General features: G+C 43.1%; 1 protein-coding gene across 1 annotated transcript; it reads right to left on the minus strand.

The window, feature by feature from the left end:
* Positions 1-481: 481 nt before the first annotated feature.
* On the minus strand, positions 482-12,470 carry LOC106579286 (inhibitor of nuclear factor kappa-B kinase subunit alpha). Its single transcript, XM_014159067.2, has 22 exons — positions 12,090-12,470; positions 11,774-11,880; positions 11,306-11,400; positions 11,035-11,152; positions 10,679-10,748; positions 10,512-10,600; positions 10,237-10,326; positions 9,990-10,114; positions 9,726-9,833; positions 8,983-9,118; positions 8,520-8,714; positions 7,914-8,016; positions 7,554-7,677; positions 6,228-6,379; positions 5,928-5,989; positions 5,268-5,377; positions 4,607-4,656; positions 4,343-4,448; positions 3,937-4,084; positions 3,629-3,765; positions 3,411-3,510; positions 482-1,931 (listed from the first exon to the last, which is right to left on the minus strand). The coding sequence occupies exons 2-22, from the start codon at positions 11,876-11,878 to the stop codon at positions 1,875-1,877; spliced, it is 2,280 nt and encodes a 759-aa protein (XP_014014542.1). The 5' UTR covers positions 11,879-11,880; positions 12,090-12,470; the 3' UTR covers positions 482-1,874.

Genomic DNA, 12,470 nt, shown 5'->3' on the forward strand with positions numbered 1-12,470 from the left:
AGTAGGCAGTCGACGTTTGAAAGGTCTACCATTTTCATCGAACACAAGCAAAGTCAACATGAGCCCTAGACTCCTTCAATTTCATCCTTTATAGGCATGCCCAATTTAGACATCCTTTATAACAACGTAATGTTGCGCTCCAAATGGATAACTTGAAATAACGGAAAGAAAAAACGTGTATATTTATACGCCTAGTGGTTATAAGTATTTAGGCATAGCATGTAAAATAAGCCTTGTGAAATCAAGGCCAAAAGCGCAAGAGACAGCGTCGCCTGTAGCTCTACATTATTCTATACGATCAATCCATTAAATAATCAAAACATTCTTCTCCTTCACACAGACGCCTCCGTCTTCAGCAAGCCTCAGTTAAAATCCACCATTGGAATTTGGTAGAGCAGAAAATATAGACAGTGGCCACCACTTTCAGAAACAGGGAACACCAAACATTAGCTTCTTAGAACTAATATAAAGCAATACAAACTCAAGCCAAGTCCATTTTTATTGTAATACCAAGTCAACGTTTGATATCAATACAATACAATTACTAAAAAAAGTAAACATTCAGACATGGGTTTTAACATCAGATGGTGACAAACCTTGAAGAGGGAAACTGACATAGCATGTCACTTAAATACTACAAAATAAACATCCATTGCACTTAAACTACATAAATACAACTTATAGATTTAATGTACATGTCTTTCTGGAGCAAAGTGTGCACTTTATTTTTGTTACACCTCGGGTTGTACATTCAATCATTTATCATGGCCCGCCATATGTTTCTATTCATCGAGCATCCAGTGAAAAGAAAGTACACAAGAAAGACTGCACCCGACAAACTGAATTTAACTTGTGGTATTCTATTTTTCAGGTTTAAACATAACATTTTCAACATATGGAAAAAAACATACCAGCATCCTTGGTGACACAAACGTCACAAAGTAACTATAGGATTTCCATCTTTCCCCCCCTTCAATGTAAAGTGTGTTTAGTCATGATAGAATACTTTTAGTCAATCAAAATACAATTTATATATGATCAAAACCCTTTCCCCTTGATCGATGCATGACTTGATTTCAAATACAGTTGATACATTTCCTGTCCCGTTGGATGATTGTAACAATAGGTGTGTCACCAGGGCCCAGACTGATAAATAGGGTTCTAGAGGGCATCTTGGACCCCAGATGTCTGACTACTACTTCCTCGGCACAAACAGGATGGAGGATGCTTGGGAATGTCAAAGTGCTTTTGGTTGATTGTAATTTCCTTCCCCCTCTCTTTTCCTTGTGCTGTGTCACATCACAAGACATGATGGGGCTCAACACAAACGCGCGTGCATAGAAAGCTTTCTTATCGGTCCCATTTCCTTAACCCAAACACTTTCTAGCTATACCTCTGTCATTCCAAAACTTTGACTCACAATCAAATGCAGTTCTCTGATTCTTTGATAAGATAATAGTAAAATATGGATTTTGATGAATAGTGGTACTTAGATTTGCACAATGATCTGTAAGGTAAAATAAAAGGTGACATTTGCTTGAAGAGTAATGGACGACTGACATGTCGTGTTCAGAAACTCTTTTTTTGTTCATATAAAAACAAAATGATACATCATCCACCCTTCTCACCAAATAGATGAGAAAACGGAGAAGAGAAAAACATTGAGCATTTGTATTTTTTGATCTGCCTTTTTAAGAAGCTCAGGTTAGCCGTTAAAGTGAGTTACCAAATCCACACATCAAAATGTACAATTACATAAACTGCCGTCACTCCATTTTGTTAACAGCATTCTGTCCTTAGTGTTACTTGGTTGGAGGGCAGGCAGGGATGAGCTGGACAGTGCTTTGTTTGCTGTTGACATGTATTCACACATTTCATTTTAGCAGTTTCGTAGACAACGTTTCGTATTTAGTCCAGCTCCAATCTTGCTCCTACAAAGAGATGACATAATACTTGACCTCAATGTAGCTTTAAGGTTGTCGCTGTAACAAACAATGGGTTACTGGAGTGGCCACAAGGTCAAAATTGTCTATATCGTGAAAAAAATCATGAACAAAAATGTGGTTTTGGTTTTTTAATTTAAGGCTAGTGGTTGTGGTTAAGGTTCAAAATCACATTTTAAGAAGACAAATTGTAGAATTAGGTGGGGTTTCACTTCGTGGCTACGGTAACTAGTGACGACCATGGTGTTTGGGTTGTGGTTTAGACACAGTATTAATCTCAGTGCCTTCCAGGAAAGGCAGCCAACCTCCCCAGAAATGTTTTGAATGGATGAGATTAGCCAGTTAGCCTTAAGGACATGTCTGAGCCCACTTAATACAACACAAGGTTGGATTAAAGACAGAGAGGGAACCTTATCACCCTCCTGACCTGGGACACCTAATCCCACCCTGATAGGGAGTGGACATACAGAAGAGTGTGACTGGTAAATGACGCACACCAGTGGTGCCAACTTAACAAGTACCTACATGTTTCAATTCCACATTATAAATAGACTGAACAAAAATATAAACGCAACATGAAAAGTGTTGGTCCCATGTTTCATCAGCTGAAATAAAAGATTCCAGAAATGTTCAATAAGCACAAAAAGTGTATTTCTCTCAAATTTCATTTGCATCCCTGTTAATGAGCATTTCTCCTTTGCCAAGATAATCTATCCACCTGACAGGTGTGGCATATGAAGAAGCTGATTAAACAGCATGATCATTACACAGGTGCACCTTGTACTGGGGACAATAAAAAACACCACTAACATGTGCAGTTTTGTCACACAACACAATGCCACAGATGTCTCAAGTTTTAAAGGAGTGTGCAATTGGCATGCTGACTGCAGGAATGTCCACCAGAGCTGTTGCCAGAGAATTGAATGTTAATTTCTCTGTCTCCAACGTCATTTTAGAGGATTTGGCAGTACATCCAACCGGCCTCACAACCGCAGACCACATGTAACCACGCCAGTCTCAGACCTCCACATCAGGCTTCTTCACCTGCGGGATCGTCTGAGACCAGCCACCCGGACAGCTGATGAAACTGAGGAGTATTTCTGTCTGTGGGGAAAACTCATTCTGATTGGCTGGGCCTGGCTCCCCAGTGGGTGGGTCTGGTTCCCCAGTGGGTGGGCCTATGCCCTCCCAGGCCCCCTATGGCTGCACCCCTGCCCAGTCATGTGAAATCCATAGTTTAGGGCCTAATGAATTTGTTTCAATTGACTGATTTCCTTATATGAACTGTAACTCAGTAAAATTGTTGCATGTTGAGTTTAGATTTTTGTTCAGTATAGATGTGCGTGTGACTTAACACACTGCAGAAAACGTGGTGACGTGCAACACTGAAATATAAGACACTGCATTGACAGAATTCCAGGCTTCCATTACAAGTCTTGCCAGCTGAGAGAAAACGGCCCAACTCACCACTATGCTTTTGGACTGTTCGTCAGCAGCTTCCTGCATCAGGCTGGTCAGCTGACTGAGGTACCTCTGGTTCTCCTGAAGCAGACGCGGGGCAGCATCACTGGAGGGAAGGAGATAGAGAGAGAACAAGTCACCTACTGTCCTAAGGGCATTCCTTTTTCATTCTGCTACATATAACGCATCAACCCCTCCCGTCTGTCTACTGTATAGCCCAGTACCTATCGTTGGGTCCAGGTAAGGAGGTGAGGGGGTGAGGGTTGCTGATGGGCTGGGCAGACTGGGCCCACTGGGACACCTGCAGGGGGTTGGATAACTCTGGGCTGGCTGCTATCGAGTTCCTTGCAGAGTTCTGAGCCTGGGAGAAGACAAATTACTTACACTGAACACGTGTTCAATTATTATGACCTAGCTAGCTAAGTGAGTCCTATAGAAAATTGCACGATTTAAAATAACCCAATGCCATCTTACAGTAGAGCTCATGACCTTATGACTAACTAAACTCTGGTTCTACCTCTCCGTCACTCACACAGGCAATCTTCAGTAGGTGCCAGAACTCTCTCTGTCTTTTGACCTGCATCTGCATCACAGTGTTGTCGGCATCCTTGATGTTCTCCAGCGTCTTCTCAATGCGTGGGAACAGGTCAATTATCTTCTGCTTGCTCAGTAAGATCTTACTGCATGAGGGGGGGCAGACGGTAAAACCTCAGGAATAGCAAAGAGGACAAAATCCAACTAGGCAGCTATATCACCACATTTCTGCGGAATGTTCAGAATTCCGAGAGAAATATATTGCATAGAACAGACACATGCCTCTCTGACATGTAGAGTATAGAATCATGTCAGCTCTATTCATGCTATTTCTATCTGCAACACTCAGTTGGTGATCCGGGGTGATGTGACAGTCCACTGAACAGTGCCAGGACCCGGTCTACCTGAGGTGTGTGTAGAGGTCCCGGAGGACCTTGTCCTGGTTCTGGACCGTCTGGATGATGGCTTTAACCATCTCGGAGCTGTCGCTGCTCACATCAGGGTCAGGCGCTGAGGGAAGAACAGCACACTGGTGTTAGGTGGTGGTAGCGTTCAGAATTACAGTTGTACCATTACAGATTCTATTCAACATCCAAAAGTACTAATGTCTTATGGACATTTACGACAGCTGCAATGCAGTGACTGTTTATTGGTCCAAAGTGGCTTACTTCTGCATTTCATCTTCAGTTGTTTGTAGAGTTCAATGGCCTTCTCCTCTCTGAAAAACAACGAATAAACAAGTCGTTATCTTAGAACATTCATTTTATACAGAAGAGTTGACCTTTTCTTCTTAAAAAGTGTGCATTTGAGTACTCTAACATCAGTGTTTCCCAACCCTGGTCCTCTAGTACCCCCAACAGCACACATTTTGATTGTAACCCTGGACAAGCACACCTGATTTAACTTGTCAACTAATCATCAAGCCCTTAACTAATCATCAAGCCCTTGAACGAGGTGCATTTGTCAAGGGCTACAACGACACGGTGTACTGTTGGGGGTACTGGAGGACCAGGGTTGGGAAACACTTCTCTAAAATGTATATGACTGGCAATGCAAATGAAAGAACAACATTAGGTTAGCTGTCAGGTCAGCTACTAGCTTTAGCTGGACACAGAAGCCAGACATCTCAATAAGGTTCCATCTACTTAAGAAGGAAAGATTCACCCGGTTTGAATGTTTGAACGACGTATTGTGCAGATACACAGGAAAACATGAAATGACCCCAGGAATCTATAGAACATCGCTCAGACACTCAGACAGATAGACCCTTGATGCGTTTCATGGAGGAGAGACAGAGCGTGCCATTCATGCCTAGTATAGAACACTCACAGCTGCTCCATGACGTCTCCTTGGCGACGGGCGAAGGGACTCCGCTGCAGCTCCACAATCTCCGAGTGTAACGACATGATTTCCTCGTCCAGGTGGCTCACCTCTGCCACCTGGTGGACCAGACACATTACACCTGGTCTTTCAATGGTAATAGGTAGAGTTGTCCCTGAGCACTGAGAGGGTCATACTTTTATTAACCTGACGATAACAGTTGGTGGGGTAATCTGATTCTAGACCTGTGGTTAATGATATGTACACATTGATTCCTGAAGAATATAACGTCTTAATACGTCAAGAGTTTAGTTCAACTGTCGTACCCCATCAGAACCCCAAAAATAAGCTTGTTTTAGTCCAATGTTTGTACACAATGTCATTCTAAAACAGTTTATAACCTCAAAACTATACATTCTGATATCATGGATGGGCAGTCCTTGCATCCATAGCTCTGTCTATGAATTTGAGTGGTTACATTTCTCCAGCCCCATCCCTCAGCCTTTTACCAAAACAAGGGCAGATGTGTTCTATACCAACAATCAATTTGGAATGAAGAAAATCAATTTTATTTATTTATATATATATATATATATATATATTTTTTTTTTTTTACAGCCGGACTGCATGCAGCAAGGTTCCTAAGTTTGTCCCCATCCTTGCTGGTACCTGTGCATATGCAGCAGCTTTCCCCTCGTTCTCCTGCCACGCTTTCAGCATCTTCTCTGACGCTGAGGGGTAAAAAGAACCAAATCTCATGAAAACAACTCCTATCCTTTCACAAGACAAAACCATTGTTGCTTCTGAACTGGCATCCTATACCCTAAATTGGGAAATGGCACCCTATTCTCTACTGTGGGCCCTGATGAAAAGCAGTGCACTATATAAGGAATAGGGCACCATTTCAGACACAGGGCCATGGGGGTGACTATTCTTGGCACTACCAATCATTAGCCGGCAGACACTCACAGATCCCATAATGCATCTGGTCGCTGTACTTCTCCAGGTCGTATTGAATGCTGCTCTTGAAGAAGTCCAGCTTGGCCTTCAGCTGCTGGGAGAAGGCAAACATGCCGTTCTTGCACCGGGTCAGGTTGGTGTTGTAGCGCAGGAGGCTCAGCCTGGACACACACACAATAGAATAACTGTCTGTTCAAAGACAGAAATGTACATCAAGATAACACAGGATCACACCAATTTCCCCTCCAAAAAACGTCAGCCTCGAGCTAATTTCAGCGCTCGTGAACGGAAAGGTGAAGATCGTGAGCCTTCTGTGCGATTTCTGGAACGCTTCAACTTTGAACACTGAGGCTGTACCAGTTAACAGCATCTACTCGCACCCGCGGGTAATTGAAAGAGCACTCGTACCTGTCAAAATGCACTAATTCTACTGCAACCCTTTTCGCTTACAACAAAATCGCTGACTCAATCTTGCAAAGTTAGGTTGGCTGCATTTAAAAAGGGTGATATTATGTTAATTCGACCACAATTCCCACATCAGAAAAGTTGAACTGAAAGCTCGTGTAAACTAATGGGGCAACACTAGTGCAGTTCACTGAAGTTCAATCTCATGAGTCTCAATGCGGGCTGGCATTGCTTCTGCACGGCTGCGCGTGCAAAGCTCATTGGGAACATTGAATCACACACCACAGATGAAAAAGCAACTGGCCGATTCTTCGAAAGCAAGTCTGGGAACTTCTTTTACATTTACGGCATTTAGCAGACGCGCTTATCCAGAGCGACTTACAAATTGGTGCATTCTCCTTATGATATCCAGTGGAACAACCACTTTACAATAGTACATCTATATCTTTTTTTTTGGGGGGGGGGGGTTTAGAAGGATTACTTTATCCTATCCCAGGTATTCCTTAAAGAGGTGGGGTTTCAGGTGTCTCCGGAAGGTGGTGATTGACTCCGCTGTCCTGGCGTCGTGAGGGAGCTTGTTCCACCATTGGGGTGTCAGAGCAGCGAACAGTTTTGACTGGGCTGAGCGGGAACTGTGCTTCCTCAGAGGTAGGGAGGCGAGCAGGCCAGAGGTGGATGAACGCAGTGCCCTTGTTTGGGTGTAGGGACTGATCAGAGCCCGAAGGTACGGAGGTGCCGTTCCCCTCACAGCTCCATAGGCAAGCACCATGGTCTTGTAGCAGATGCGAGCTTCAACTGGAAGCCAGTGGAGTGTGCGGAGGAGCGGGATTTTAGCAATTTCAGTTTGGGAATATGGTAATGTCTCAACGTAAAGAACCTCACTTCCTTTCAGATTTGTTTAATTCTAGTACAGCAGGCTGGCTTACTCACATGGCAGCCCTCTGGCCCTGGAACAATCTGCTGTAGTCGTCCTTCAGTCCACAGATGTAACTAACCGCCTCGCCCCACACCTTCTTCAGCACCACCAAGGGAAGCTGGGACTTAGCCTCCCGTACTGGGAAAAAGGACGACAAGCTTCTACATAAGGCTTGGTACATATGAAGGAAGAACAAACTGAAGACATTTTTGAACCAAACGATGGAAGGAGGACTAGTTTAACCGAATGCTCAATTCTGTTTTTGCCCAAAAAACTAAAAAAGCACTACCTCTAATTGCATGAGCTTGTATTCCGATCCAAATCGGTTTAACATCTCTAAATATTTATCAGCGAGCAGAGAAGACAGTACTCACCAATAGCGTTGACTTTATCAGGCAGCTGTCTAGCACTGAAGGGACCAGAGTACTTGGTGAGGCTCTTGTCAAACAAATAGATGATGTAACTGTCCCAGCCTCGCTGCACAACACACACACAATCACTTTACATGGGGGTCAAATGCAAAACATGTTAACGCTAAAGAGGTGAGTAAGATTTACAATGTGTTGCATCGAAACCTGCCCGACGACTCAAAATGAATTCTTCCACTGCTCTATCGTTTGCTGCATACTTCAGTCTGAGACAGCCGTCATTTAAGTTGTTTGTGGTGACGTCAAAATGAGGGGTGTCAGAGTATCAATGACACATTTTTCAAAACGTCGCTTTACCCACGTGTGTTTTGGCTCTGGCCCAACATATCGGTTTCTGCGACCAATCAGACGGTCTAGAACGAATTTCCATTCTAGAAATTGTCAGGGAGGTACTCCGATCCAGACCCACTGCGGAGAACAAACTAACGTCCGTGGGTGTGGCGTAGCGTTCGGCCGGAGCAAGGAGTTCGTGTAGCCAGGCAATCAAAACTACATTCTAACAAATAACATTACACCAACGAAGTAGCAGAGTGGAACCAAAAGGAGTCCTACCACCCCGTCGAGGACACACTGGGCTGCAGCCTTCCTGGGGTCCAGCGACACCCCCGTCTCCTGCAGCAGCTCCTGGTTGACCAGCTCGATCTTGGTCTCTGTCTCGATGCGGCGCTGCAGGCTATGGAGGCTCTCCTCTGGGACCAGTTGGAAGGAGTGGACCTGGGCCGTGGTCATGTTCAGGATGTGGACAACCTGCAAATGAGAGAGAATATATGGGTAAAATAAAGGAAGCCGATTGGCTAGCAGAATGAGTCAATCCAAAATATCAAGCACTGACAGTCAAACTTAACATTTTGCTGAAAAAGTATATTAATTGCACATTCACTTACTGAGGAAAAATAAAGAGTTCACAGAATTTTGCCTATGAGACCAAACCAAATAAATGAGGCCAGCCTTGACAGAGAATCTGAAACACTATGGTCAGCTCAAGAAATACAGTATGATACATTACAGAACTAACCTTCATGCATAATATTTGTTCCAGCACTTCAAAGCACTGGGGTTTCTTGCTGTCAGCGTTGGTCTTGCCTCCCCTCTGGACAGGATCCCATTTCAGCATCAGCTGAAGCAGCATCTCCATGCGCTCCAGCAGTGTCCTGAATGAGCACAGCGCAAATTAACATTGCCCCCGGTGGAGGGGAAATAAATAGGTTCACTCTATACAGGTCATGGGTCGTTTCTCTCGAGTTAAGAGTCACGGTTTTCAATTTTCAAGTTATGCTACTCAATGAGGTGAAACACTTAGAATGTTGTCATAAATTGAGCTGACACATTTCAGTTCTACATGACATACAGTCAAAAGTTTGGACACACCTACTCATTCCAGGGTTTTTCTTTATTTGTACTATTTTCTACATTGTAGAATAATAGTGAAGACATCAAAACTATGAAATAACACATAGTACAAATAAAGAAAAACCCTTAAATGAGTAGGTGTGTCCAAACTTTTGACTGGTACTGTGTGTGTGTGTCACAGACAGACAGACAGACAGACAGACAGACAGACAGACAGACATCTCTCAATGCTGTTACATGACACCCTACTGAACAGGCCCCTGGTTTCCCAGGTAGAAATATGTCTGTGGCTAAAGGTTATGATGAAAACCAGCATACACATCCTTCGAGGACCCTGCTATACGTAAAGATGTTAGGCGACAGGTAGTTAATAACGCCATCAGAATGAAGTGTGTGATGGCGTCGGACCTGCTTAGATTGTTGGGGTATGGTAGATGTGTGGAGAATCTGACTTCCCCATTCAATTCCTCCACAGCCATGATGTCTTTGGGACCTTTGCTCCGCACTTTACTGGCCCTGAGGAATAACAACATTGAAATGGCATTTAGGATGGTTACCTAGTGCCCCTTGGAGGATAACTTAGAATTAAAACTAGCACTTGAAAACTGTGTTACTGTATTAATGTTACTCCTTTGGGGTTAGGGACACAATCAAATGCAGAGGGACAACTACCATTGAACCGGCTGAAGATTGTGCAGAAACGGCCGGAATCCACAGCTGCATTCAAATATCATTGTGCCAAAACTCCAGTAATCCACTGTGACAGTGTAAGGCTTATTCTCAAATAGCTCAGGTGCCTGGGGAAAAGATATGCAATGTATCAATATGTAAGTCCGGTTTAAAAAAACAAAGACAGTGGTGTAGCGTTGAATCAATAGGAATCTAGGAGTGCTTGCGGGAGGATGGATATTATGCTCACCAAGTACTGCAGCGTTCCCACAAAAGAGGTGCACAGACTCCCCTGGTCCAAGTCTTTGGCATAGCCCAAGTCTATGATTTTGTGAACCAACTGAACAAGGAAAACATTATGAGAAATTGTAACATTGCAAGATGAACAGTAATCTTTCAAAATAACAGACAATGTCACCATAGTCGAATTCACACTTTACAACACCAACAACACAAAAATGTAGACCGTTTTAAAACAGAGCATGGTGACACATTCTGTGTGCTGGTCCATAAATATTGGGTTACCTTTCCATTGACATCCTGCAGCACTACGTTTTCTGGTTTAAGGTCTCTGTGTATGATCTTGTTTTCATGTAAATACTGGACGCCTGAACCTGTTAAGACCATTCAGAAAAATCAGCTCTATGCAGAGCAACGATGGACACAATACAACGGTGTGGTCCAGTACATACCGACGTCATTAAGCAGGGAAAGCACTTCACTTTCTTTCAGTCCACAGCAATTTTCTGGCTTGCTCAGCATCTGTCAAATTCAACCATACACACATTGTTAGACAAATGCCTGCTAATATGAAGGAAAAAAATGTATACTTCAGACCCCATGACAGAGCAAGCCGCCAAAAAACATTTTGTTGTCGAGCCCTTCCGCGAGGCATTTAACTACTCCAGGGGCACTGCGCCGTGGCTAACCCTGTGTTTCTAACCACTCAGGAGAGTATGTAGGTGCCAAGGGGTTTCAAATCAAAATGACACATTTGCGTGGACTTTAAGGAAAATGGACAATTAAGTATTAATCCTCTGCAGTCCACCTTTCTGAGGTCTCCCTTGGAGCAGTACTCCATGGCCAGCAGTGGAAGGTTGTTTAAGGCAATGTGCTTCATCTCCTCTGGCACCTCTCGCGCTGTCACAACATTGAGATTATTCAACCTGAATATGAAAGAGATAAGAAAAACATTGTACTTGATACTAACGAGAAGCAAATGCCGATATGTCAATGTATCACTGAAAAGGTAGAAGTCACACAGTTCAAATGTGGGTGGCGTTCAATGATGTACAAAGGATAATACGATGAAGACAAACTTTTTCATGATCTGGATCTCTCTGCTCCATCTGTCTTTGTTTCTTGGTATTAACTCCAGACGACACATTTTCACTGCTATTTTTTCCGATGTGTCCTTGGAAACAAGGGGGGAAAAGTATAATCTATTATCTTGATTGAACCTGTAACAGCTGGTCAATTCAACAGATGTGTACTTATGAATTCACAGAGAGAAAAATACAAAACAGTACGGTATTCCAAAAGTTATTTTTAAGCAACGAAGTGTTTCTCTCAACTGGTGGCCATTGGACCTATGATACATTATCTGCCACCCAGTCAGGCCTACTGTTTACATCTAGGACGTGGTTGACAACCTTTCACCTACTTGTAAACATATCTCCAGATCTGATTTGGCAGCAGGATGTGTAGCTACATTTATTCAAAACCAGAACAACTAGGGTTAACTATAGAAATGTTGCTAACATTAGCTAGCTAGTTGGAATACTTACATGATTTTGATACAGGTAGACATGGGCAAAACCGCCCATGCCCAATCTCTCTTTGAATTCCCAGTCTCCACAGTTTTGGTTTTGTCTGAAAGGAGGCTTATCCATTGCTGTAACGTTAATAACATGAACGATTAATGTTACATTTGGATATGCAAATTGGCAACATGTATAGTTAGCCAGCTATGCTGTAAATCAAGCATTTACTAACTAACTGTTAGCTTGATAGCTAAGCTAATTATAACAGCTAACAGCTAACGTTAGTGGTACTAGCAAACGTTAGCTAGCTAAACAACTTTCAAGTTTGCCTTACTAGTACCTTCAACTTAGCTCCACTGTCAGGTGATGTCCGTAAACAAAATGTATTAATAGCCAATAGACGTTTAAACTTTACAATCGCCCATATTTTCCTCGCAGGGTTGTACCCATGACTGTTCAACGAAGCTTGTAGACGAAGTAAACATAGCAACCGTTAGCTAGCTAGCTCGTTGGACAGACAGCTAGCTAACGCTGCTGGCTATCAAAACTGGGAAAATATTGGAGTAATACTATAATCTAAGATAAGTATTACGTTACTTTGCTATTTCATACGAGAGTCATTGGCTGTTGTTTTTTCCAGAAAAAGAAAGATAATCTTCTTGTGTCTGACCAATGCACCTAGACAGGAATGTGCGCTTTCCTAGATGTGACGTCACCAACA

This window comes from Salmo salar, chromosome ssa19 (assembly GCF_905237065.1).
Source record: "Salmo salar chromosome ssa19, Ssal_v3.1, whole genome shotgun sequence".
NCBI lineage: Eukaryota > Metazoa > Chordata > Actinopteri > Salmoniformes > Salmonidae > Salmo > Salmo salar.

Excerpts from the sequence above, each read along its gene's own strand:
- LOC106579286 (XM_014159067.2), bottom strand. The coding sequence starts at position 11,878 with ATGGATAAGCCTCCTTTCAGACAAAACCAAAACTGTGGAGACTGGGAA. Across the intron at positions 4,085-4,342 it reads GACCTCTACACACACCTCAG|TAAGATCTTACTGAGCAAGC; the intron begins GTAGACCGGGTC and ends CCCCTCATGCAG. Across the intron at positions 1,932-3,410 it reads AACAGTCCAAAAGCATAGTG|GAGCAAGATTGGAGCTGGAC; the intron begins GTGAGTTGGGCC and ends ATCTCTTTGTAG.